We start from the raw sequence: 27,641 nt of genomic DNA on the forward strand, positions 1-27,641 counted from the left end.
TTTGTGAAAATAGCCTGTGTACCATTTTATTTTGCATCTAATTCCTAAAAATTTATATATGTGAAATGCTGGTATCAGGGAAGTTCAGTGTTTGTGGATATTACGAGTGAAAAGTGTCATTAAATTCTGTGACATTGATGCCACATCCAAGGAATGGAAATAAGTGAAGTGGATTTCAGTGAGAACAAGAGTGGAAGAAGTTACAATGTCAGCAGAAAAGGTTAGTGACTAATCTTGCCTTACAAAAATACTGAATATATAGCAGATGTACCACTGAGTTCTGATTAGGATAATGTAGCCTGCTTAATATTATCATCTCAACTTTGACCTTGATTTGATGGACATCGTGCTACAGGAAACCACATGGAATGGGAACAAAAAAAATCACCCATCTCACCCCCTACCAAATGAGCTACGATTACACACTGGTCTCCTTAACCTTAAAAGATATCAAAGCAATGCTTGGGGTCATGATAACATGGGGCCACATTCCATCTCTGATATCATTGCCTACTTCTCTCAGGCGTGGGCAAACAAACTGATTTTCTTTTCTGATTTGTTTGCAAGGAATAAATTTCTACTCTTATTCTGGAACCCCCATTTTGTGTTTGAAATTTCAAGGTCATAACGAGGCTCGTTTTACACATACACGGCGACCGTCCAAACGGCTCCGTTTACACGGAACGGTGAAAACTTCACACACAACCGATCATACCCGGAGCCGGTTATTCTGTTGTTTGTTGCCAACATAACTTGACAGTAAAACAAAAAGTTCTCAGTTATCGTCTCTCTAGAGCCCGAAGGTACATAGAATGCTCGTTTGGAATATTAAGTAATAAATGGAGGATCTTTCATCGAGCTATAAACTTGCAACCTGATTTTGCTGTAGATATTCTCAAGGCTTGTGTTGTTTTATACAAATTTGTTCGGGAGAGAGACGGCTACGAGGCAGAGGATACATTGACAATCACAGGTCTTGATAAAATACGTGGTGAAGAAGTATTTCGCGGGGGAATATCAGCAAACAATGTGAGAAATCTTTTAGCTGACTACTTCTTAACACCTGTTGGCTCTCTGAAATGGCAGCTTTCAAAGATTTAATTTCATGAACGTTAATCATATTTTTATTACTATACCTATATTTAATTGTAGAACAATTCATAATTCATTTCATTGTAGAAAGTTTAATAAATTCACATTCACTGATTATTACTTGACAAGGTTGGTACATAAGTCACGGAACCGGGCATTACACACGGCACGTGTGAAGGAAGCCATTCAACTGTTCACCCGACTACCAAGTGGTGCGCCGTTAGAACGGTCACGGCGTCGGGTTTTGTAGTGGGAAGACACGGCGACTTCACGGTAGACCGTTACCGTATAGACGGCACCGGTGCGTGTGAAAGCTCTCGTATAATCTTCGACCTTTGACCGTGTAAACGGAGCCGTTTGGACGGTCGCCGTGTTTGTGTGAAACGGGCCTGACAGGCGATATTTACGAACCGTACAGCCGAGAGAGGCGAGTGTCATGACCACTCTGAACTTTCTGTTTGAAAGGTAGGAGCCAATTAGCATGATTAAACTGGTCAGACGATGCTGTTTTCATAATTTATGTAGGACGCCAAGGTGCCGTGTGTTATCAAAGGCTTTTTCGATGTCCAAGAATATCGTAGCCGTAGACACATTGTTGTCCCCCTCTTCGATAAATTTTTGGCTTTGTTGGAACCTTGTTTGGAAACGTCTCCTTAAATACATTATGCAAACTTTAAACTAGCCAGTTTCTAGTTATTGCTCTGTAATGAATGCACTTTGTGTGGTAGAACATCCCTTGGTTTTCGAATTGCGTGTTATGTTGTTAAATATCAGTGCATGTAGAGGTAATGTTTATGAATGGGGACAATGGGATCTTTCATTACAGTGTTGCCACAACGAAACATTAAAGTTTTATTGACAGCGGAAAGAAAATGTCGTCAAGGAAGTCCTTGTTCTGAGTACGGGTTCAGTTCTTCTTTTGTTTCCTTTTCAATACAACTTTCATTTGGTTGTTTTTATTATGCTATCGTTTCTGATTTTGTGCAATAAAGATTTTAATTCCTGTAACTCTTTATAATCACGTGCTCTACAGTGTTAACAACGGTCAAAATGAACGGTGAAATTTTAAAATTTAGTATCACCTGTGTCTTAAGCAAACACAGGTTCTCGGATGAAGTAATCTGACTCACGTCTTTTTACACTTTCACTGTTTGTTTATAACTCTCGTGCGTTTCGATAAATAAGGTTCTCGTTATACGAACGGAGATGCCTGCAACACCCGATTCGTTTTTGTTTTAGTGTAGTCAACTGTTCGATCGTTAGACGGCTGCACATGTCATGTAGGTGTACCAACATTCCGTTCAAAACTTAGCAGTTACAGTCCTTACTGTAATGAACTGATCCTCGTCGCCGAGTAGAAAGTTAAGTTAAGTCATGGAAGTTAATCTGATGGAAAATACTTGAATTTTAAAATAGGAAGTGAAACTTTTCGCTTCGACAGAATGTCATGGCTTTATGAAATGTTGAAGCATAAATCCATTCGTGTGTACCTGGATACTTAAGATACTTAGGCGACCCGTTCTTCAGTGCCTTGAGCATCTGCGAGTCCCAACATTCGTTGGTTTTGATCTATTAGACAGTTGGTAGGACTCCTTGGACGAGGGATCCGCCCCTTGCAAAGCCTCTACCTGTACACAGGACAACACAACACAGAGACGCCTTGAATGGGATTCGAACCCACAGACCCAGTGACCAAGCGGCACAAGGTCCACGCCTTAGTCCGCGCGTCCACTGTGACGACGTGTGTGCCTGGATACTGTAGGTAAATCGCTGGAAGATTTGGCATGGACCTCATCTCAGCGACCGACATGTGAGCAAACTTCTGTGAGACAGGTTTTCTTGGTAGGCAATGAGTGACGAGGGGGAGGAGGGTAGGAAGGGAAATTTTTTTCTGCACCGTTGAGGGTAGGATCCAGTTGAGGATTATGACATTAAGTATTATGTGTAACAACAGATTTTGGTGGCAAATTCGGAATTAAATTAGACAGGCGGATATACCTGCGACTTTCAGCTGTACAGCTGCTAGGACCCTTGGCCTTCTGGTGGACGTTTGGTAAGTTTAATTGGCCGGGAGGTGTGCCCGAAGTAAGGTCTGCTTACGTAGGACAGCTCAATGCAGAAGAATGAGGACAAACATCCATGCATTTTGAGCCCCCCCGAGGAGGGAAATTGCCATATTTCGTTACTGAGGCCACGATCGTCCCAGGCCGGGAGGTGGTACGGCTTGGGGAGGGTAAAACGGTGAAAGTTAAAAGAAAACCAAATGAAACTGCTTCGAATAATCGAAGTGTATTATTTAATGAAAAATATAAAATAAACAGAATCAAGACAACTTTCAAGGCTCAAACTCCGGCTGGGTATCCGACTCCAGATGCCTCAACCTCCCACAAACCCTGACTTGCCTTCAGACTTTCTCCTCGAGTCGTTCTCTCCGGCGGACACACACAGACTGTCCTAACTGCCCTGCTATCTCATCAGGGTCTCGAAGCCGCAGACTCCAAAGAACTTAGATATGGGAGATAAGCCACTTCGAGCCATGAGGCATGGCTCATCCCCCCCCCCCAAAAAAACTGCTCCCTGGGCCGGGGTTTTCGTAGTAAACGTGCCGGTAGCTTGGATCGCATGTGACTTCAGGTCTGCCTCAAAGCAGCTCCCACCTTTCATGCGCGATCCCATCACAACTCCACGGGACTTTTCTGGCTGTTGAGTTTCCTCTCTGGCCCGGTCCAGCCCTAGTTAACCAACCTGAGCACCCCGGGCTCGCCCCGGGTGTCCATATTGATACCGAGCTTTAGCGCGGTCGTCCAGTCAAAGTGGCATACAGCAAACCAGATCTCCAAGCCATAAGTCATTACCAGCACGTCGGAGCCCTAGCCCTGTCTTTCAGTTTCGTAGTGGGCAGTTTCCTTATGAGAGCAGGGCGCTGAAAGTGCATGTACTCAGAGACGCCGAGAGTCACGACTGAGAATACCCCAAAAAGAAATTACAAATCAATGTGCTTGTGGTACAACACCCAACCGGAACGCAAGCCTCAATTGGTGTTACAATTGAACATACAGAATGGTATTCTGCATAAACAAGGAACAAGAATGTAACTTCACAAAAACAATGTGATAACTTTTCACAAACTTCTGAGTGCCCTCATATAGCATTTATACAGATCGAAAGAGAAGTTTTTAACATTATAACCAACTTCGTACATACAAGATCTGTTATACAAACATTTCACATTGAAACTTTACTCCTCATTGATGCAAATCAACACATACATCACAGGTTTCAAATGTTTGCATCTCCAAGACATTACGAATACTGCACTTGGTTTTATCTCCATCCCTTTTGTCACTTCATATTACACCAAACCTCTTCTCTTTACGTGAGGCTGGAATTTTCTCAGCAAGGACAAGCGGATTCATTTCCACTCCAATGAGTTCATCCCCAGTCAGCCAATCCACATGAACCGGATGCTTATATTTTCCTTGATTACAACATCTCGCCTCGAGGACCGACACAACAATGCCAAAGGCATTTTCATACAGTTATGACATATTCATTCAATACTCTACAGCACTATATCTAAACATCATATCCATAACACTCCCCAATAGTAAATATTATATCTATTACATGTCTATACCTTACTCTACGGTACTTAAACTTGACACTATACCTATAACATGTTCGTACAACACTCTCCAACTAAATACCAAAGTAAACTAAACTGAACTTAAACTAAATACCAAATCTATTATAACTATGACGGCCATCCTAAGATCTATACATGTCACACTATCATTACTTACAATATACCATGCCATGTGTATAGAGAACCTGTCCCCTTGCATGGCAAAGGGGACGAGGGGGTCTGTGTGTGTCCATCGGGCAGTCTTCTCCGGCTAGTCTACACGCCCTATTGTTTTGGTAAGGAGAGCCCAAAGGAATTCTTTTTCCCCGACTAGGCCCAATTTAAACAGTGAATTGGCCTTCATCAGAAAGTTCACCAATGCCTTTGGCGAACTGCCATCCACCACGTCGACAGGACGAATGGATTCCTCCACGGGCATTTCCCCACCAACCGAAGGGAGCCCTCCAGCTTTAACCTCAGCCAACTTAACATCAACGGGACATTCAGGTCCCCTTACTTCCATGCGAATCGCCGAGATCTCCCGTTCCTCCTGTGTTCGCAAGAACGCGACGAAGCGGGATCGAAGCTCGGCAAGAGGACCAGTGGCATCCACTCGATACCTCTCACAGAGCTTCGTAAGGTTCTCCTTACTGAGGTCGTAGACCCAGCCAATTGTCGGAGCCATGAGAGAGAGAAGAGAAAAAACCCCACCAAAAACAAATAAATAAATAATTAATTAATTCCACCAAACCGCAACACCCAGTGGTCTAAAGCAAGGCCCATCCAACGCCCCACCTGACAAACTTGCCCGCTAGCACGCTCAAATACCAACAAGCGCTAGCACCGGCAAGGACGGCAGGCCATAACAGAACCTGTCTGTGCCACACGGTGTCCTAATAGCGCGTTCACCACAACACACTTAGGACCTACAAACCGTCAAAACCGTTGGAATCCAAAAGAAAACTTCCGCAAACTAAATTTCCGTTCACCAAATTTCCGAAAACCCAAATTTCCGAAACCACGCTCTGCTACCATTTGAGCCCCCCCGAGGAGGGAAATTGCCATATTTCGTTACTGAGGCCACGATCGTCCCAGGCCGGGAGGTGGTACGGCTTGGGGAGGGTAAAACGGTGAAAGTTAAAAGAAAACCAAATGAAACTGCTTCGAATAATCGAAGTGTATTATTTAATGAAAAATATAAAATAAACAGAATCAAGACAACTTTCAAGGCTCAAACTCCGGCTGGGTATCCGACTCCAGATGCCTCAACCTCCCACAAACCCTGACTTGCCTTCAGACTTTCTCCTCGAGTCGTTCTCTCCGGCGGACACACACAGACTGTCCTAACTGCCCTGCTATCTCATCAGGGTCTCGAAGCCGCAGACTCCAAAGAACTTAGATATGGGAGATAAGCCACTTCGAGCCATGAGGCATGGCTCAATTTAGTGGGATTCGAACCCACGATCCCAGTGTCTGAGCGGTCAAGGCCACCGCTTTTGTGACTGGTGGGACCCATATTCGCAGAGTCTGTTTAACTCGGCTGCGTGGATTTAGAGATTATTTAATATCTTCTGCTGTGAATTTAACGTGAGAATGTATGTAAACAATAGATTCATTATATTTATTTATTATGTGTCGATAATGTTCTGATATTTTCACACACAACAAATAAAAAGTGTAACTTTATAATCTTTGGAAGATGTGAGTGATTAAATAATTAATAACAGCTTGACACTAATGAATTACATCCATAATATTTCCGTGGTGATGAAATTGATGACGATGATAATGGTGATTCATGTAACAAAAGAACTGGAGGCTTTGACTAGTTTCGTGTACGTCACCAGCTGGTTCCTTCAACTCCGTCACACGTGTTCATTTACAGCTGAGCTACTCGGGCTTTCATCTTATGAATACAAACTTCAGGTATGCAAGAATGATGAAGCAGAATTTCTTTATTCGTCAATATTTACATGCCACTTTTGCTTCGAAGACGAAACATTTGGAAAGTCCCATGTCTTCGGTTTCCTTTATCTACGTTAAATTTGGTCCTTCAGAGAAGTTTCTAGTGGTGATGATGCTTAATGAACACTGGGATTTTCTTCTCGATGAACACAGGGACATGAACGGGCTTGGGTACAGGGATGTGAACGGGATAGGGCTTAGGGACGTGTATGTGATGAGGGATCAGGTACGGTACCTTCACTGGAACCTTAACAAAGTATGGAACTTTCTTTTCAATTGTGATAGGAACTTTCTTTTCAATCACAACTGGATATGGTTTGGGGATGTGCACAGGAACAGGTACTTTCCTTTCGACGTGGACAGGGACGTGGACTTTGACAGGAACAGGGACTTTCTTCACCACAGTGTAAGGGACTGGTTGTGGAACAGGGATTTTTACTTCTTTTGTTATAGTGATGGACTTGATATTCTCTTCTTTGTGGCGATCCTCGTTGCCTTTGAGGGAGTGTCCTTCCCCGAACTCTCCGAGACTGAGATGACCATCAGACCCGAAAGAATGTCCTCCATCTCCTAAACCATGCAGTCCACGTTTTAATGTCTTGCTGTCCTCCTCTTCTGCAAGTGCAATTGACGACGCCAGAAGAATGGTGCATACCTGAAGACACGTATCAACATTATTAATTTGGATTTATGGCATGTAAATAAACTTATGAGCATGAAAGAGATGTTTCTTAACCATGTCTCTTCTGATTTGCTACTAGAGGGCTTTAGCAGACAAATCAGGAACGAATAGAAATTGTAGCAGAAGGCTTGTCACCGGGTACTCTGAGGTACTAAAACACTGGCCAAAGGCCCAATCCTTGACAGATTTATGATGAATTTGAAATAATACGTCTTGAGAACCGACAATTGTTCAGCTTTTCAATTATTGTTCATGTTGTAAAAAAACCTGAAGGTCCACTACTGAGTCCGGGAAACGCATGTTACGTACTCTACATTATAATATCTGTCTTAATGTTATCCGCTCGTTCAGACCTGAGATTCCGATGTGGTCTATTCGCCTAACGTTATCAGAGCAAAACTTTGTACGCATTGTCATTTCACACACCCCCCTCCAATCTCAGCATTCTTGAATAGTAAAATTAGGATGACGTTTACAGTGTCATACATATTAACATTATACCAGCATTAGACTGAGATGTGCTGCATAATTATGAATTGAGTGTCAGCGGAATTACCCGTTTCAACGTACACCTGCATTCGCCCACAGGACGGTCCATTGGTTATATAATGAAGCTGAATCAGCTGCAGGGTATTTTCGTTCAATATTCTTGACATACAATGCCTTGTATAATTATAGGATTATTTGGAGGACGCCATGCGTTCATCTTCAGAGTAGAAGTCGGTAATAATTTCATTATATCACACGCATTTTACGTGACTAAAATTGCGATAGATGACTAGTCGTAAGAGACCAACCAGACAACTCTTGTTCCATGGACACAGACCAGCTGATGATCTGTCAACTGGTCAATGAACTCGTGTTTTAAGGGGCCTGCTATGAGACCCTTCCTGGGCCAGTTGAATCCAATATTCAAGTTTTGACCGTTTTCTTAAAGTCGGTTTTAATATTGTCATCTGATCTGGTCTCTTCCTTTCAGGTTTTCTGAGTCAGAAACATGCTTTATTTATCATGTTTTTCCTCAGGTAGTGTCATATTTCTGTACGCACGAGGGGTGACGCGCAAGTTATGAAACTTTCACGGAGATTCGCTCGCAGCGAGCAGCTGCAGTCCATCGCTGGTGCTTGCTACGTTGACTCACCAAAGAGCATGAGCTTCACGCAAACTTTCCCTGTCGCGAGTAATTTAAACAGCTTGAAGCAACGGAAATGGATATTAAAATGTAAGAGCCAACTTAGCTTTTACTTCGGCAGAGTCTAAACACAGTTTTCACAATCCAAAAACTATGTACTCTCCAAAATTGTAGAGGCCAGGAGTCAGGGTATTTGCCACTCCAACCCAACGTTTAGTCCGCTGGTCCAGACATTACAAAGTAAATACAGTAGATTAAGGTTAATTGGGCCATCGGTTAATCGGAGCTGCCATTTATTTGGGACAAATCTTAAAGAACAAACCTTTTTACGTGGAACTTCTCATAATTGGGACAGCCGCTCAATTGTGCCAAAGTGTTCTACTCCCGATGTGTCCCAATTAATCAGAATCCTCTGTATAACCTGTTGCACCGAAAATACTAACTAACCAACCAGATGGCTTAGGGAACCCGAAGGTTCATCACCGAACTAACCAAAGCCCTCCACCGGACCCTGTCCTGGGCCAGCAAAATCCAGTCTCCTTCAACTCCTATCTCCCATAGATCCCGCCTGAGATTATCCTCCCATCTACGTCTAGGTCTCCCCAGCGGTCTCTTCCCCTCAGGCTTCCCAAATAGTGGACCCAACCAACTAGATGGCTTACCGAACCCGAAGGTTCATCACCGAATTAACCAAAGCCCTCCACCGGACCCTGTCCTGGGCCAACAAAATCCAGTCTCCTTCAACTCCTATCTCCCATAGATCCCGCCTGAGATTATGCTCCCATCTACGTCTAGGTCTCCCCAGCGGTCTCTTCCCCTCAGGCTTCCCAAATAGTGGACCCAACCAACCAGATGGCTTACGGAACCCGAAGGTTCATCACCGAATTAACCAAAGCCCTCCACCGGACCCTGTCCTGGGCCAACAAAATCCAGTCTGCTTCAACTCCTATCTCCCATAGATCCCGCCTGAGATTATCCTCCCATTTACGTCTAGGTCTCCCCAGAGGTCTCTTCCTCTCAGGCTTCCCAAATAGTGGACCCAACCAACCAGATGGCTTACGGAACCCGAAGGTTCATCACCGAATTAACCAAAGCCCTCCACCGGACCCTGTCCTGGGCCAACAAAATCCAGTCTCCTTCAACTCCTATCTCCCATAGATCCCGCCTGAGATTATCCTCCCATCTACGTCTAGGTCTCCCCAGCGGTCTCTTCCCTTCAGGTTTCCCAACCAGTACCCGGTGCACCGAAAATACACGTGTGTTAAAAATATCAGAAAAAAATACGTTTATTAAAAGTTGAATCTGCAGCCGTGTCATAATTTGTCAAGGAATTGTATCAGGACGTTCCTTTAAATTCAAGTATGGTCGACATATTCAGATCGTCAGAACTAATAATGAAGAGACTGAATATTCTCATCGTGTTTCAAGTATCGGCCATTCCTTTGACAGTTTTAAAAAGAAAACCTGGATATTTACCTCTGTACATTAGCATCCCTCTGTGTTATGTTGATTCATGGTTTTGTCCATCACTTTCACACAGTATCTGAATCGAATTTTTTTAAACACTGTATTTACATTTGAACTTATTAATACCAACGCGGATTATATCTTAATCCACAAAATGCTCTGGAGTCTAGATTACCATAACTCCATCCATTTGAAGTCGATGTTAGAATAGGCCTGTATCAATTTTTCCTCAGAGATTAACAGTTACATTTTGTACGTAAATGTCTTTGTTAATTTTAAATGTTTAATAATTATTTATTAATTCGACGAAAAGATATTTTGTTTATTTTGCATTATACATATAATAAAAATAACAACATGATACAGCAGTGTTGTCGTTTAGGGGCTGATCGTCCGGTCAGTTGAACAAGACATTCCTTGTCCTTTAAGAGACTTTTTGGTTCATTACAGAGCCCACAAGGGCCCACAACTCGACCGGATATATCCACTGAAGCAGTACACCTCGGAAACGTATTTTAATACAACTTCCTGCTATTTTAACATCAATTTACTTTGTTCTTAATAACATCCAAAACAAATTAGAGTCTTTTTTTAATTAAACAAAAGTTCTTTTTAATTACCGAGCCGTTAATTCTTTCCACGATTCACATAACTTATTTCTCAGTTTCCTTTTGGAACAATTTAATTACGTATTCTCTGTTGGTTTTTGTGTGGCCAGAATGTGTTTAAATACTCACAAAGAGCTTCATGGTGCGCGTGCGTGGCTGTCAGTCCCAACTTCTTCCGCTGTGAGTCAGGTCGAGCTGCTGTGTGCCTTTATACCTTCGTCGTAATGCTTCCGTTAGTGTTTTGTTTGTTCTTACCTCTAAGTGTGACTTGGCACAATCGCACCACGCAATGGAAAGCCGCCTCTTGAAAACAATGGGAGGGGAAGAAATGCTATTAGTAGAAGAAGATGATATTGCCTGCTCACTACACTTAGTTTCTTTCCAAACAAACCACAAAAATTTGAGCATCATATTGAACACGATGCGACGAAAGTGGCCATTTCATTTCATCTGCTTACTCACGTTTTTTTTACTTAAGTATCTGTAATGACGCTACATTATAAAAACTGACTGACGTTAACACTTCTGTTTTGTATTCACATATATATTTATTATTCAAGTCATATACACAAACTTTTAAATTATTGATGTTAAAATTTAAAATTTAAAATTGTTATTCTGCGCCATTCATCGTTATCTCGATGTTACAATGTTGCGCTTTAATATTTCTACATGTTTCGATGTCATAGCAGCATCTTCAGGTTTTTATATTTAAAACTATTCTATATTTATTAATGCAAGCTTTTCGTTGATTGTAGATTACTATTGTGGGTGTTTTCTTTGATCTTATTATTTTGCATATTATGTTGCATATTATGTTAGTTGTTCATTGTTCTGTGAAATTATTAACAATATAATTAATTATTTAATTTTAAATTTTAACATCAATAATTTAAAAGTTTGTGTATATGACTTGAATAATAAATATATATGTGAATATTAAACACAAACATGACGCATCAAAACTATATACTTCTGTTTTGTATTCAGAAGGTCGGGGTTCCGAACCTTAGAGCAAATTCTTGAATTTCGTCTCTCCCCCCAGGAAAATGTTCGTAGAATACCGTAAAACGTATCACGACTCTGTAAACACAGAAATACGCTTCCTTGCTGGTAACATTTGTGTTCCTGAAACAGTAATTCCCCTCAGTATGAGCTTTGTCGTCACAAACAAAACAGAAAATTTCCCTGTCACAATCTACAGCCACAAATTTACAGTTTATTTCATCACTGACACGGGAAATAGGTATATTTGATAACTACAGGGTGGGTGGGAAGAACGTAGGCATTAAATAATCGATATGCATTGGAAATATAGAGATTATAAACATTTCTCAATGCATACTTACTTCCCACTCACCCTGTATGTTTGTGCTTAGAATGAAAATCTGTCGTCGGAATGATCCCCTATCCAAACAGTCTTAAGGCTTGTCATAAGGCGCATTAAATATCTCAAATCAACTTACGAGTCTCCTGGTACGATGTACAATCGTAGTGGTCGATAGTATCGTTAGGTATCGAATAATTAAACTTCGATTTAGGAACTATCCGTAACGCGGCGTGCTTAAGGTCTTGGGACGGGGGCCATGTTGCACGTTTCCGGCGGCCAGAGGACAGTAGAGAAGGAACAAGTGAACCTCACCACCGACTCTTTTATTCTCATCCTGTAGGTCATTTTGTTCCGAGAAACTTTCTACCCCGTCAGCAGATGTTGCTTGCTTCTTTTATTATGTGCGTGGCTTTTCACGAAAGGCGTTAAAGTTAATACATAGGTTAATGTATGTATCATCTCTAATATCACCTGGAGGAATTGAATTAACTTTGAAATAGCGTCCTGTCGTAGTGTTTTGTTTCACATAAAATTAAAACAGCCTTCTTAATTATTATTTTTTTTGAAATTACTTCCTGAAAGAAATGGGGACCTGGTTGGAAATGTAAACTTAATAGTTTAATTGAACTTGACATGAAATATCTGTCCATCGCCAGAGAATGTGGTGGCTGAGTCACTGACTTGTGACTGTCTGCGGTCTGGGTTTGATTCGTGATTCATTTCAGGTTTTTAAATGTCAGTAAGAAATTGTGTTACAGCTGTTTGCTAGCCAGTGTCTGTATAAGTTGCGTCTATTTGCCTTTCTTAACTACTTCAGACAACTCGGTGACGCATGTAAATATAAGATTTGCGAGAGACTTCAGACACAAAAACATTGACAGATTATTGTAACTGGATAACATGTGGGATTTGAGGTTTTCACGACGTTGAGTCTGAAGATTGCTGTCTTCTGGGTTGTAATGCCGTGTATTCTGCTAGAAGTTTACCTACGTTTCAGACTGATACAAGAAATGCAGACCTAAATTTGAGTCGGCCTTTGTACATCAGCAAAAATTTATCATGGCGTCCAATTAAAGAATTGCAAATTCTGCCCGACAAGCAAAGGAAGTGACCTTTATATGATTTACTTAATTTTATTTGATCTTCGAGTAAAATGTATCCTGTGGATAATACTGGGAATATATTAATACGCTACTAATAGAATTTTTAAGATATATCAAGGAACATTTCAGAGTGTACGAAATTATGAACCTGGTGTGTTCAAAAATGCATAAACAGAAAAATAAATAGTTATGGTTGAAAGCATTTAGGAACGCGTTTCAATACAGCGTACAGGCTGCCAAAACTTGCAAAATAAGAGATGTGGACACACTTTGGAACAGTTCAGAAGATCGAATGTAGTGGAGGTACAAGGATGCTCTTCCGACTTGCATTTACAATTTCACGTATGGAGGAGAAATCCAAATAAGAAGTTTTCTACACCGTGGCAGAACAGTTTGCTGAATTATTGGAGTTGTTAAATATTATCATTTGAACACGTGATAATCAGAAGGTGTTAAATCCTGACAGTGGGGGGTGGGAGCGGGTTATTCGGGATTTCCCAACACAAGTTTTCCAACCTCATCGTCGTTAAATTCGCCGTATTTGGACGTGCGTTGTCCCCCCCCCCCTGACAATTTCCGGGGGGTTTTTCCCCTCTAATTCCGTGCACTTCATTGACAAGCAAGTTACTGTAATACGAGACGAGGTGATAGAAAACAGGCGTGAATTGCCTCTTCTGAATAGCAAGAGACACTTGCCATGATCATACTGTGTTTTGAACATTTTTGAGTGGTAGATATCCTTTTTGGTGCCTTTCTAAACTGTACCGCTTTGATTCTGGAGTAAATTAGTGTATACATTTATAGTTTTTGATGCGTCATGTTTGTGTTTAAAATTCACATATATATTTATTATTCAAGTCATATACACAAACTTTTAAATTTTGATGTTAAAATTTAAAATTTAAAATTTAAAATTGATATTCTGCGCCATTCATCGTTATCTCGATGTTACAATGTTGCGCTTTAATACTTCTACATGTTTCGATGTCATAGCATCATCTTCAGGTTTTTATTTGCTTGCATTAATACATATAGAATAGTTTTAAATATAAAAACCTGAAGATGATGCTATGACAGCGAAACATGTAGAAGTATTAAAGCGCAACATTGTAACATCGAGATAACGATGAATGGCGCAGAATATCAATTTTAAATTTTAAATTTTAACATCAAAATTTAAAAGTTTGTGTATATGACTTGAATAATAAATATATATGTATAGTGTATACATGTCTCATCATATGTCACTATTCGCTTCAGAAATGCGTTTCCTTCCAGATAAATAAGGTTCAAATTGTCGACAGACACAGAAACACGTTGTGCTTTCATCTGCGGGACTCACCGTGCGCGAACTTTCTCGAAAAATAAGTGTTCGCGAATAATTGTGTGTGCCCTCCCAACACTTACGCACACTGTGGATGGTGTATCAATCACTTCAATTCGCCTTTCTCCCAAAATCACTTCATAAACTCGACTAATGTTCGCAACTGTTAAAGTTTGTCGGCTGCACGTGACCATGTGGTCGTTTAGCGACATGTTAGCAAATTTGTACATTGTTTGTCGTTGATAAAACGTCCTTAAACGTTTAAATATGTCCCCATCTGCTTCAACAACCGATAACTCCTCATTTTTTTTGTACGATTCTCAAAGTAAACAGTAATTATTTCCTTAAACAGCGTTAACCAGTTGATCTTTGTAATGGTGAAGAGTTGTGTTTTCTTTGAGGTACGGACTGATTTCTTAAATATTATTCGAATGTGCTTCGTGTGCGTTGTGTGTGCAGACATCAGCCGCTCGTAAGGTTTTAGTAAATTTGGAATCGTGACGTAATTTACGTCGTTGCGATGGATCAAGAACGTAAATACGAAGTTTGGTTGGAAACTGTTTGTGTACAGTTCCTAGTCCTTATAAATGATGTTAACTGATGGACTGATCAGGACCTCCCGATTTTTGCCTCAGTTTACGAACTTCGTGAATCATTGCATCCAAAAACAAGGTACATTACAGAACTGTCAAGAAGTAGATTTGAAGGAAAGAAAACTCGGATTTGCAAGGAAGAATATACAGGATGATCAAGGAAGAAATTACGGAAGCTTTGAATGCCTCGTTGCCGTCTCTCATGCATCAGCTACAACAAAGAGTTTAAGCTGGCATCCAACCGGGACAGATAACGTAAAACAACAGAGCGAGGGATAAATGCAGCGAAAGTGGACGAGGTTCAGTATATAACAGACGTGAGCAACTACAGAGAGTCATAGCAGCTGTTGGTTACCCAAGCAACATGAAGCTTCTGGTAAGTTGAACATCGCTTACGCTGCACACAAATTTATTCAGCAAAGTGTACAGTCTTAAGGCGATTGGTCGCTGGATTCGAACCACGGGGGATTGAGTTTGCTCCCAGCGGGATTTCAGGTGGACGAAGTGGCCCTGGGACAGATTTTGTGTCGGAATAGACCAAAGGTTCTAATCCCTGAAACCATTAGCATTTCAAATACCCTGGGCACATTTTTTGATATTCTGGCCATATCATGGTCCTTATGTGGGTTTATACACACCCTACGCATCGTTGTAATATTTTTTATATCCAGTGATTACCAGGGGATTTTCTCCAGTTTTAATTATCCGCAGTCCGAATGAAGTTAATCCCTATCTGCATATAGTATCGATTTTGCATATTAGTTTTTCCTGAAAATTCAAGTAATTGAAATTAAACATTTAATGAAATGGTGATTAGAATTTAACGAAAAACCAAAGCCGGTTTCCAAAACATTTTCGAACATTAAGTTTGAATCCAGTTCTCCGCATGTTGCTAGCTCGAGTGTCTAGAATTCAGCTTCTCAGGCCGATTAGTGAGAACGTCCTGCCTACACTAGGAGTGCCTCATGAAAGTTAAGTCAACTGGAATCAAAGCAAGGTTGGCAACCACAGGAAACGGAGGAAAGACTAAGGCAGTCTGCGATTTTTCAGGTCTGCACGTTATTCCTAGCCGCCTTAGTTCTGGCTGAAGAGGACAAGAAGGACGACAGCAAGACAGTGAAGAGAGGATTGCACGACCTGGGCTTCGGAGGAGGGAGTTTCGGACACGGAGGAGGGAGTTTCGGACACGGTGGAGGTGCCTCTTTCGGAGGACACGACGGCTTCAGTCTAGGAGGTCACTCCTTCGGCGGCGGAAGTTTCGGAGGAGGGGAATCCCACCACGAGAGTCACGTGAAAGCCATCACCATCACCAAGGAAGTTAAAGTGCCCGTCCCTCAACCATACCCAGTGCATGTGGAGAAGAAGGTCCCGTACCCCGTGAAGGTCCCTGTAGCCGTCCATGTTGACAAACCCTACCCAGTTCACGTCCCCAAACCATACCCTGTCTACGTCGAGAAGAAGGTCCCTTACCCTGTGGAGAAGAAGGTCCCTTACCCTGTGAAGGTCCCTGTGAAGGTGCCGTACCCAGTCCCTCACCCTGTCCATGTCCCTAAGCCGTACCCCGTGAAGGTCGCTGTGCCTCATCCCTACCCCGTGAAGGTGCCAGTCGTGGTGGAGAAGAAGGTCCCTGTCTACGTTAAGGAACATCACCACGAGGGAGGTTTCGGAGGAGGTCTGGAGGGACACAGCTTTGGAGGTCAAGATTTTGGAGGTCATGACTTTGGAGGTCACAGTCATGGATATTAGATGTTACCAGTTTGATATGAATTATGTAGGGTCTGTCGCGTGTCATTGGTCTTGATGTAAAGGAGCCAGAACCTGATATTGCTGACCTCAATTAATGCATTCCCGCTGAGACTTCGTAGGTTCGTAGAACATTTCGTATCGACATAGCAGAGGAACGTCTGCATATTGAGGTCATTCGGGTTCGTTGCCTCTGTGCCAGAGCGCATTTAACTTCGCATTATAGAGAAGTGAGCACATGTTGGCCAACATTCATCCCCCTTTGTTTTTACTTGTTACCCCCCTCGAGCCCTTTCACTTTTACACAAACTTATCCAGACTGAAGCTGGTCTTACCTCACTTACATATGTTTTAACTTATTGTGTGTGTCTTCTGTGATATATTTTTGAGCAATATTATGCCAATAAATCTTACGTATGTCATACAGAGCTTTTGTGTTACTTTCTACTTCAACCGTATGCTTACCAGCCTATGCAGATGACAAAGAGACGCCATCTGCCTTCCTGTGCTGTGTCACACTACAAACCCTCTCAATTTCTCCCTATTACAAACCACGCTAATGTAACGGTGATATTTTATTTAAATACGGGCGTTATGCCATATTTTGTATTCTGATCGTTTTCTCGTGGTTTCACCGCCTCCTACAAACTCCACCCTTCATGGTCATGAATTCCACGTGGTTCCCACTACTGTCTGTTACGCAGAAGATAAAAGGTTGATCTCTCACCTCGACGTAAGAACATAACCTAGATGGAGGATGTTTGAGAAAATGTTGTTGGATAAGTTAAATGAACGAAAGAGGGAATTAGTAAAAGGAATTTGGAGACAAGAGGACGGTAAGGAGGTTCATAAGTTATAACACCGACGGGACAAAATGAAGGAATGCTGGGCGGGGAATATAGATGGGATGGTAGAAGTGACGAGTCCTTGCAAGGTTTTATAGTCGGAAAACATCGAAAAGAAGGGACGGCTTGGAAGACCTACACATCTACCCACAGATCAGAGGTTATTGAAATTCTTCTCTGAATGAGGGCCACCGACTGATTCTCGTGAATACGCGAAGGAGAGTTCAGATTCCGTGAATTATTATTATTAAGTGTTCTGTCTTACGACAGGTCCATTGCTCTGCCCAAAAAGAGCTCTCCAGTTGTCCCTATTTTCGGCTTCTCGCTTTAATTCCTGGAACGTCATCTTCTTTCCTTGTTTAAGGTCGTCGGTTAGCTGTATCAATCTTCTTCCTAGTCCTCTCTTTCCTTCAACCTGGCCTTCGGTGACATCACTCAGTATCCCATTCCTTCTCATAATATGTCCCAGCCAGTTAGCTTTCCTTCGTGTAATCGCCTGCAGAATGCTTCTTTCCTCGTTGACTCTCTTCAATACTTCTTCGTTGGTCACTCGATCCGTCCACCTGATCTTCCCTATTCTTCTCCAACACCACATTTCAAAACTCTCCAGGTATTTCTGTTCCTTCTTCCTGAGTGTCCAAGTCTCTGCTCCACACAGCGCGACACTCCATACGTAACACTTCACTAGTTTCTCCTTCATCTCCAAGCCCAACTTGCTAGTGAGAAGTATCCTCTTCTTGACAAAAGCTGCCTTGGCCATGGCTATCCTTGCTTTATTCCGTGAAAGGCAAAGTAAATTTGGCAACGGACTGATGCTTCATCCGTTCCTCAAGAACATTTCGGCATAGCACAGACTTTTCCAAATGGCAAATACAAGTTGGAAGGACGTTTAGACTGATGTATAATATCTGTATAAGACCGTATGTTGGAAGTTGGATGAAGGCAATTTAGAAACTGTGGGATGATTATGAATGATAATGAAGAAAAGGAGAAATAACGTAGTAGCCAGCAATCTGTAAGGAGAAGGGGGCTCAACAAGAATCTGCAAAAATTACTTTTGTGGGGTCGACTCCCAAAATCGCGTACCGAAGTTATTATTATGACATGGCCTGATTTGAAGAGAACCTCTTATGTTAGAGAGGTTTTGAGAAGATATTTTGATTCCAAATTTTCTTAAAAGTTTAATATATATTAGTATCCTCTAAGGATTTATAAATTAATTATCGATCACTCTAGCAATTAAGTTATGCACGGAGAAGCCCGCTAGGTTTTCTGTGGTCGTATTAAAATGCTGAATACGCGTGCACCAGTAATGGGCCCAATTCCTTGAAATCAAACACCAAAATTCAAAAACGCAGTGCACGGATTAGAGTGGAAAAGTGGCATTAGGAAAGACGAAAGTGTAACGAGAGATTTTCTTTATCGCTCGAGCGTTCAATAATTTATAATTATGACAAAGCATAAAGGTGTCAGATGTATTAAAATGATATTATTATGATTATACAACTGTGATAACCGCTCAGTACGTCCTGACGCTCTTGAAAAGAAAAAAAATATGGCCCCTGCGTTAATACGTGTAATTTAGAACTTCCATTGCCTTATCCAGGCTCTGACGAGACACTTCCTCAAGTCAGGGTAGTTGGTTTTGTTGGTAGTACTGATGGTAGGTAATTAAAATTCTGCAGGTTGGGCGACCTGAAATGGCATTAATTCCGAGTCAAATTTGGCTCAATATTGATCACGGCGGACGTGTCTGTGGACAAACTCAGGCACAGAATAGAAGGTATTATTAAAGTATGAGCAGGTTTTCATTACAGTATTGGGAAAGCAGACTGTATTGGCGCTAAGTGAGAGTCAGAATCTTAAAGTACAGTGATTATTTATGCTCCATAAGTTGGACAGATCTGAGTCACGTGCAGAGAAACAAGTGAGGCGGAGGAAATCGGTAATCATCGAGGAACTGCCCAGATTAGAAAACATGGCGGCAAAAACACTTTCATGCAACAACGATAAAAATGTGATGTCGCAGCGAGGGGCGTAGGAAAAGAAACTTTCTGGCCCCCGGACAATAAAGAGGCTGTGTGTGTGTGTGTGTGTGTGTGTGAGCAGAACGGAAACTCGTAATATGTCCGGTGCACATGTCCGGAGGGGGCGTTCAGTGGGAACCTGCAGATTCTGGTATTTGCTGGTGATCTGAGACTTCAATTTTCTCACAGCGGCGGATGTGAAAATGGCTGCCTTCTGGCTATAGCGCTGGGGAGTGTGGTAGGAGTTTACCGACGTTTCGGAGGTACTTGTTGCCTCCGTTATCATGGCGACGACGCTGGCGATTTTAATTTATTTCACAGAATGAAAGATACCATAAAATAAAATTGTGATGGGCACTGGATTCAAGGTTCCGGTTCAGGCTGATGGAGACATAACTTTGTATTTTGTATGTCACAAAACCAACAAACTTGTAATCGCTTGCAAGTTGAGAGTTGGTTTAATATTAATAAATTACTAATATATTTATGCGGAACGGTATGGAAGGCTTTGAAACTGTGTATATGTTCACAGCTCGTAACTAAAGTGTCAGACAGACAATTTTGAGAAATATGTCAATTTTTAATGCCGGGAATGGCAGTAATAACATTCAAATCTTAAAAAAATTAGGAACATATTAAATTGGTACGTGCTTGTTAACTTTAACTTCAGAATATTTTGTATCCGTCTAACGTATAGGAACCTAGAAACTAGACAAAAATATAAAGACTTGCAAAAATACAATTTCGTCTGTTATCTCGCCCTTGGGACATGGGAGTGACTGAGGAAGGGCTATCGGGACTGCATACCGACGAGGTACACGATCACTAGGTATTCTTTGCGTGTCTAAATGAATGATGCTGGGATGGGCGGAGCATGTAGCAAGCATGATAAACATTAGACGTGCTTACTAAGTTTTAGTCGGAGATAATGAAAGGAAGAAACCAGTGCAGAGAATTAGTCCCAGATAAGAGACGGGACTGTGTTACAGCGTTTCTTGTGCAAGGATGCGTGGTTATTAATACCATTCGGTTAACTCAAAAAGGGTTTCAGTTTTCAACAGTAAAAAAATTTTGGAGATGCTTAAAGGTGGAGGGATGTGGTTTTCTTGCCCTGGTGAGGAAAATCAGCTTTTCTTTTGTTTTCTTTCATAGTTTATTTCACTTATCTTATGTTGAGCGAATGATATTTGTTAAGCCAGCTAGCTAATTACTCAACCACGGAATTGTATGAACCATTACTGAAATAACAAACGAAAATAATGACGTGACCAACTCTTTAACTAGATAACTGGCTAGCAGTGCCTTCAATTAATTGAATATCTCAGTCCTAAGTATGTCCTCATATCTTTTCATCTTTTTTTACAGGATTTTAAAAGCATCATTACACACTTGTTATATTATGTTTTCTCGTAAACAGTTGAACGGTCCAGTCGGTATAATAATTTATCCTGGTTACCTCTGAATACGATCTACGTTGTATTGTGGCCATGTAAGTTGATATTCGGTTGGTCCGTGGTTTGTATCAGCTGCAAATTATACGAATATCTAAGGACTTGGCTTTGTGGAATGGGTAGAAGTTTGCGCACATCAGAGAAAACAGATTAACCAGAAGATGTGTACAAGTTACAATATTTTAAATTTTAGTGACCGCATTTAAATTCTTCCGTGGTGATTCAAATAGATACTGATTCTGTAAAGTCCTGAAACGCTTTTAACTGAACGAAAATCTATTAAAGTTTGCTGTTTATATTCCTTCTCCAGTCGGTTTGGTGATAGTGCGAACGCTGAATATTAATTCATCACATCGCGAGAAGTAAGTATTGTGTTACAAGTCATTTAGCATTTGGAGGGGGGGGGGTTATTGGTACGAATTCCACAAATTTCAGCAAGAACACTAAAAGGAATATGAAGTAAACGATTGTTAATAACAAATATTCGAACTGACTGATGTTACATTGAGATGTTCCTCGCGCTAAGTCGAGGGAAATCCCTGTACTGACTGGACATGAGCTCTCAAAATGAAGCCCTGACTCAGTTCCCCTCTTTGATGTCCACTTCTGTCATTTCCGTTCTCCTGTACGTTTTCTTTTGATTCCGGTTGTTGAAGGCGGATCCAGCCAAATGTTTAGATTCTTCCGTTCCACGAAGAGGCATTTCTCATGCGATGACACTTTGGAACAGACGGAATATGGCGGAAAGTTTGCGGAATGTAGGCGCATTTCACTTTTCAAACATGAAACAATGTTTATATCCTGCATTGTCGGCCGCTAGGCACCGCGGTCATCGATTTACACCTGTTCACTGCTCCTTCTGTAATCGGCTTCTGTTCTGCCATCTTCAGGTAAATAACTTGGAAGTTAACTAAACTGCTACAGTAATATACAATATGTAGTTATTTCTAAAACTTAAAATTTACAAATACATTTTGAAAAAAAAAACTTTAACTTTCAACAATTAAGATACCAAGAGTAAAATGGCGTTCAAGAACGTAGTATTAAAATCTTTGGCTTTCTGACTGTAAGCCCCGGGGTTTGAACCCGTGGACCACCAGGTTCATGTTAGGGCGAACTGCTGTAATTTCAGAATCGTAGCAGTGCTGAGATGACGGATTTTATTTTGAGGTTCTATGGACGGCCGAAGGATGTATTAAACGATATATTAATAAACGGATAATTAACTGGTATGAGTATATGTAAAAGCTGCTTTCGCCTATTGTAACAACAAGACCTATTAATTAAATTAAATTATAATTAAATGTTTGAAGGTTTAAGTTAATTATAATATGGTGGAAGGTTGCATTTTATTGGCTCCAAATCTTTTTGGTGGCACCTTTTTCCTTGGCAACGTTACCTGTAACCACGATGAAAATGGGCATGATTTTGTGTTATTCCTGGCAAAACCACCTACCGGCAGAAATAGGTACTTATTTAAACCAGAGCGAACAAAGGTTTCTCGGGGCTGAGATCTCAGATATATGCATAAGTATGGTGATGATAACAAATTTTGGTGGTGACTGTACTTTTATAAGGTTTTTTCCTAAGTTTTCATGCTGGTCCGTGTACGGAGATGGCAGTACGTAGAAAAGTTTCCTAAAAGTTCACAAATTTGGGACTTATAAGCGCGTTCATGTCTCCAGAATTTGAGCTTTTGTGTACCAGCTGCATTTTAACCGTCGTTTCGCTTCGTTTCAAAAAAAAGCACTGAGGTCAGTGAGGGACCTTACTCTAAAAAGTGTGACGAGAGGCAGGAAGCACGGTCAGTCGACGTATGAAGTGTGTTATCATGGATGGAACACACAAGCACGGTTAGAAAAAAGAAAGCATCGGTCTCACGTGAGAGAATATGAAACGGGTATAAAAGGCGATGCATGAGGAGGGACTTCACAGCATCACAGTTGCACCTGCAGCCACCAACACGTGATAGCAACATGAAGCTCATCGTAAGTAGACGTTCACTTCAGCAAGACTTTCGTGTTACCTGTTTCGACGCCGTGATATTGTAGCAGGGCGACTCATATGCAGAATTAGAATAATGCAACTTTAAAAAAAAATGTGTCTTGTAATAACATAAATAAACAGAAACTTTGCTCTTGATTAAATTAGGGGAAGAATTTTTTAAAATTATTATTATTTACTTCGAAAATTCTCGTCCGGTAGACTTTCCAGACTGTGTTCAGAAGCCATTTCTGGTTTTAGTGGTTTTGAAATTTAAGAGTTATTCAACCAGATAGTCAGTGTACGAATGTTAAAAAAATAACTGGCCAATTCAGAAGAGTGATTAGTGCATAATATTAGCGTATCTTTAGAAAAAAAGAAGTCACTAATTTAATCCTGACACATTCGTTAAAATTTTAAAAATGAATTACTTCAAGATTTCGTGCTAAATTTTTAAATGTTTGTAAACAAGAATTTTACAAATATAAAATATATTTCGTACTAAAATCATGCAGAGCAGTGATTTGTTAATTATTTTTATGATTTGTGAAGCATTTCTCTTCGAGGCAAGAAAATTCAGAGCAAGTATTCTCTTGAAAAGACATGAAAGTAAGTGAGTCAGAGAGAGGTTAATGGTTTTTCATGGCAAAGAGTTTCGTGATTTATTGTTGGTATAGTCAGCTAAATCTGTGAGGTTCTAATTATTTGAACGGGAGGACGGAGGAGAACATTTGTGTTGTGAAATCTGCGAAACGGGTTTTTGGATAACGAGAAGAATTTGAGAGGATAATATTAAAATAAACTGAGATAATTTCATTTGTCTTAGCAGGTCCGCAACTTCAGTGGTGGGTAACGAAGTTTTAAATGCTTACACACCAGCGTTAATTTATTATTTTCAAAAGATCTACTTTGATGAAATGGCTTAACAATACGTAGTTAAATGTTTCGTATCGTTAGTCAAGGACGATTGATATTTAAAAGGCCGTGAAGATGTCACTTGAATTCGTTTTGTTAATGATCCGGTTATTGTGAGTGAGTGTCAACTGCAGCTTCTGCAGACACTGATCGACTGAGCTCACGATATATGTACGGGTAGACGAGGGCAATGTTGTGTTGAAGTTTCAGACTCGTATTCGGGACGCTCTCAGACGTAATACTGAGGTGAAACGTGCATTTTCTCCATCCATCCAATATAACTTACAGGAATTACCTTCATATAGTTCATGGTCACCTCCTTCCGAATCTCTGCTCTCTCAATATTAATAACCACCGTGTTGTCCCACTCGAAGAGTCATTAGTGGAAAAAGTGTCAACAAATGACGTAAGAACCAATAGGAATGTCAGGTTCATTCTGATTGGTTACTTCACTTCAGCGACTGTTTTACAAGCAGCTGGTGAAAGGAAAAGAGAAAGGAATTCAATATCGTGTCCTTATCTTTAGTCGTCCTGAAGACTCGTTTATAATTACAAGTCATATTTGAATACGGATGTCTAGTCGTTATGGTGAAAATACACGTGACAAGCTGTGAGTGATCGAATAGTCCAAACAGATTTTAAAAGACGTAGGAGCTATTAACCATTTTTATATCAGCGCAAAAATGGACGTTTAACAAGTTGTCGACTCTGAAATATCAAGGGGGAAGCTTTTCTACAATCGTTTGATTTTCATACGAAATATATTTTACATTTGTAAAATTCTTGTTCACAAACATTTAAAAATTTAGCACGAAATCTTGAAGTGATTCATATTTAAAATTTTAACGAATGTGTCAGGATTAAATTAGTGACTTCTTTTTTTCTAAAGATATGCTAATATTATGCCCTACTCACTCTTCTGCATTGTCCAGTTATTCTTTAACATTCCTACGCTAACTGTCTTAAATTTAATTAACATTAAAACCAGAACTGACTTCTCGACACGATTATGAACCATTTCTATCAGCTCCCTAACGCATATATCCATATCAACGAAATCCTCTGAGATATTTTGTTTTATCCCGGAGACTTTTAGTCCCCGTGCAGTTCAAATTAGCTCCAGATTCCGACAACCGTAACATTCTTGTCAGTTTTACAGGAACTGATAACCACTTTAATGTATGTCATCCTAAATGTTAACTTTACGTTTTTGTAGCTTCCGAATCTAGAAACATGTCTCACGAATAACACGAAGAGATAATTTTGTTAAAACGCTCCTAACAGGCAGTCATTGCTATGTACTTTATTGTAATATAAATAAGTTTCTAAAATTGTAATGTGATCTGCCTTTGCGTTTGTAAACGTCATATTTATCCATGTTAAAAATTATATCAATCCTCTGTTACAAGCTTAGCGTTTCTACACTGTAATCTATAACATGTTTGGTGGATACGTGAACGTTGGACTGTAGAACAATTCAAATCACAATTTGTAGACTCGGATGAAAACAGTTTTATTACGTGATACATTCTAATCGGCACACATCTTAAGAAAGGAAAACAGAACAAAATCTTAAAAGTAGTGTACGAAAAATTAAACTGCAAATTAAATGCCCTTAAAAATATGTAGAAAGGTGTTTTGTTCATCGTGATACCAGAAACTTCGTAACACTAGAAAGTTAAGTAAGTGCCGGAGACGTTACTTTTCATGAGGGTACAAAGTCATTCTGTCCCTAAAAAGACGCCAGGCAAAACACAAGCTTGAGTTAAACTGCTGGAGAAATTTTAAGGCAACTCAAGATATAAGTAGAATGCAATGTATCGATTTTGCATATTAGTTTTTCCTGAAAATTCAAGTAATTGAAATTAAACATTTAATGAAATGATGATAAGAATTTAACGAAAAATCTAAGCCGATTGCCAAAACAGATTCGAACATTAAGTTTGAATCCAGTTCTTCGCATGTTGCTAGCTCGAATGTGTAGAATTCAGCTTCTCAGGCCGATTAGTGAGAACGTCCTGCCTACACTAGGAGTGCCTCATGATATTTAAGTCAACTGGAGTCAAAGCAAGGTTGGCAACCACAGGAAACGGAGGAAAGACTAAGGCAGTCTGCGATTTTTCAGGTCTGCACGTTATTCCTAGCCGCCTTAGTTCTGGCTGAAGAGGACAAGAAGGACGACAGCAAGACAGTGAAGAGAGGATTGCACGACCTGGGCTTCGGAGGAGGGAGTTTCGGACACGGAGGAGGAAGTTTCGGACACGGAGGAGAGAGTTTCGGACACGGAGGAGGGAGTTTCGGACACGGTGGAGGTGCCTCTTTCGGAGGACACGACGGCTTCAGTCTAGGAGGTCACTCCTTCGGCGGCGGAAGTTTCGGAGGAGGGGAATCCCACCACGAGAGTCACGTGAAAGCCATCACCATCACCAAGGAAGTTAAAGTGCCCGTCCCTCAACCATACCCAGTGCATGTGGAGAAGAAGGTCCCGTACCCCGTGAAGGTCCCTGTAGCCGTCCATGTTGACAAACCCTACCCAGTTCACGTCCCCAAACCATACCCTGTCTACGTCGAGAAGAAGGTCCCTTACCCTGTGGAGAAGAAGGTCCCTTACCCTGTGAAGGTCCCTGTGAAGGTGCCGTACCCAGTCCCTCACCCTGTCCATGTCCCTAAGCCGTACCCCGTGAAGGTCGCTGTGCCTCATCCCTACCCCGTGAAGGTGCCAGTCGTGGTGGAGAAGAAGGTCCCTGTCTACGTGAAGGAACATCACCACGAGGGAGGTTTCGGAGGAGGTCTGGAGGGACACAGCTTTGGAGGTCAAGATTTTGGAGGTCATGACTTTGGAGGTCATGATTTTGGAGGTCATGGTGGTTTTGGGGGATATCATTAATGTGGATGCAATGACGCTGAATATCAAATGCAAGCAGCAACGTTTGGCTCATGTATGTGCAATGCATGAGTTTAAAAGTGAATTGTAGGTTCTCAGCTGATAAGAACTAACAGTGTTCTTTTGAGGGAAGAACCAGAAATTACCTGAAATGAATTGTTTTCGTGAACTAGTCAATTTTTGAACCTGCATCTCATTGTCTGTCCTCCGTTATTCGTCATCAGCCAGAAGTAGAAACGCACATAATTATTATTTATAAAACAATTTGTCTTCATATAGCTTCACATATTATGTTTTGTACTTGAGTTTCAAATCTATAAATCATGTAGTAACTTGAACTTCATTCATTTATTATCCTCTAATCCCGAGACTTTCCTAATCTTTTAAATGACGTCGTTTTTTAAAGTGTTTGCCTCTCCCTTCTGAGCCTGAAATTTAGTTCTGAGACAAGAAACAATTTGTATCATATTTAATGTATTTGAAAGTTTTATACATCGTAAGGTAAAATATTGCATGTTCTTCGGCAGTTAGCCATGAAGAAGTAATGGGCGGAGTCGAAGTAAATACGTAAGTCGTCTAGTGCTCGTCAGTGGACTGAAGTCAGCGGCTGGCTTCACCTCTAGGATAAGGATTAAGGACTTATTCGGTAAAGACTGAAAGACAGTGGGGAGTGAAGTTGATAAACTCTCTGTCCCTGCCGAGAATCGAACCCTGGTAGTCCATCCTGTGGGCGGTCATTTTATAAAGTTTTAATATGCATCAAACACAGACACGAATTCTGGCAATTTTAATTATATTAAACACATAACACTGCGTTTGTTCCTCGGTGTATTTTTCGCTCATGTTTGCTAGTGGTTTGTTTGTTTGCTTGT

At 40.9% G+C, this 27,641-nt stretch overlaps 4 protein-coding genes and 1 non-coding gene across 7 annotated transcripts in view; 3 read left to right on the top strand and 2 right to left on the bottom strand.

Annotated features, from left to right (window-relative positions):
- Nucleotides 1-78: 78 nt before the first annotated feature.
- The window catches only part of mldr (mitochondrial ribonuclease P catalytic subunit), a 152,684-nt gene continuing 125,121 nt past the window's right edge, over nucleotides 79-27,641 (top strand). For both annotated transcript variants that reach the window (XM_087353540.1, XM_087353539.1), the window contains exon 1: nucleotides 79-220. The gene's annotated coding sequence lies outside the window, so the exon portion shown is untranslated. The remainder of the gene's footprint in view (nucleotides 221-27,641) is intronic.
- LOC110837156 (uncharacterized) lies at nucleotides 82-27,107 on the top strand. Of its 2 annotated transcripts, none has more exons than XM_087353542.1 (3): nucleotides 82-220; nucleotides 15,972-16,647; nucleotides 26,744-27,107. In XM_087353542.1, exons 1-3 carry the CDS (start codon nucleotides 206-208, stop codon nucleotides 26,770-26,772), a joined length of 720 nt encoding a protein of 239 aa, XP_087209668.1. In that variant the 5' UTR covers nucleotides 82-205; the 3' UTR covers nucleotides 26,773-27,107. The 2 variants fall into 2 exon arrangements, with proteins under 2 accessions (XP_087209668.1, XP_087209669.1); XM_087353543.1 differs by lacking the exon at nucleotides 82-220 and adding an exon at nucleotides 15,074-15,297.
- On the bottom strand, nucleotides 3,691-3,999 carry LOC147872948 (signal recognition particle RNA). The gene has a single exon (XR_015536614.1).
- Nucleotides 5,886-10,788, bottom strand: LOC147872949 (uncharacterized). The gene is made up of 2 exons (XM_087353545.1): nucleotides 10,701-10,788; nucleotides 5,886-7,337 (listed from the first exon to the last, which is right to left on the bottom strand). The coding sequence occupies exons 1-2, from the start codon at nucleotides 10,710-10,712 to the stop codon at nucleotides 6,783-6,785; spliced, it is 567 nt and encodes a 188-aa protein (XP_087209671.1). The 5' UTR covers nucleotides 10,713-10,788; the 3' UTR covers nucleotides 5,886-6,782.
- LOC147872950 (uncharacterized) lies at nucleotides 22,883-27,107 on the top strand. Its single transcript, XM_087353541.1, has 2 exons — nucleotides 22,883-22,975; nucleotides 26,011-27,107. Exons 1-2 carry the CDS (start codon nucleotides 22,904-22,906, stop codon nucleotides 26,770-26,772), a joined length of 834 nt encoding a protein of 277 aa, XP_087209667.1. The 5' UTR covers nucleotides 22,883-22,903; the 3' UTR covers nucleotides 26,773-27,107.

Source organism: Zootermopsis nevadensis, unplaced genomic scaffold (assembly GCF_977971745.1).
Source record: "Zootermopsis nevadensis isolate Lab colony 2312 unplaced genomic scaffold, Znev_1.0 Znev_ptg000022l, whole genome shotgun sequence".
Classification (NCBI taxonomy): domain Eukaryota; kingdom Metazoa; phylum Arthropoda; class Insecta; order Blattodea; family Termopsidae; genus Zootermopsis; species Zootermopsis nevadensis.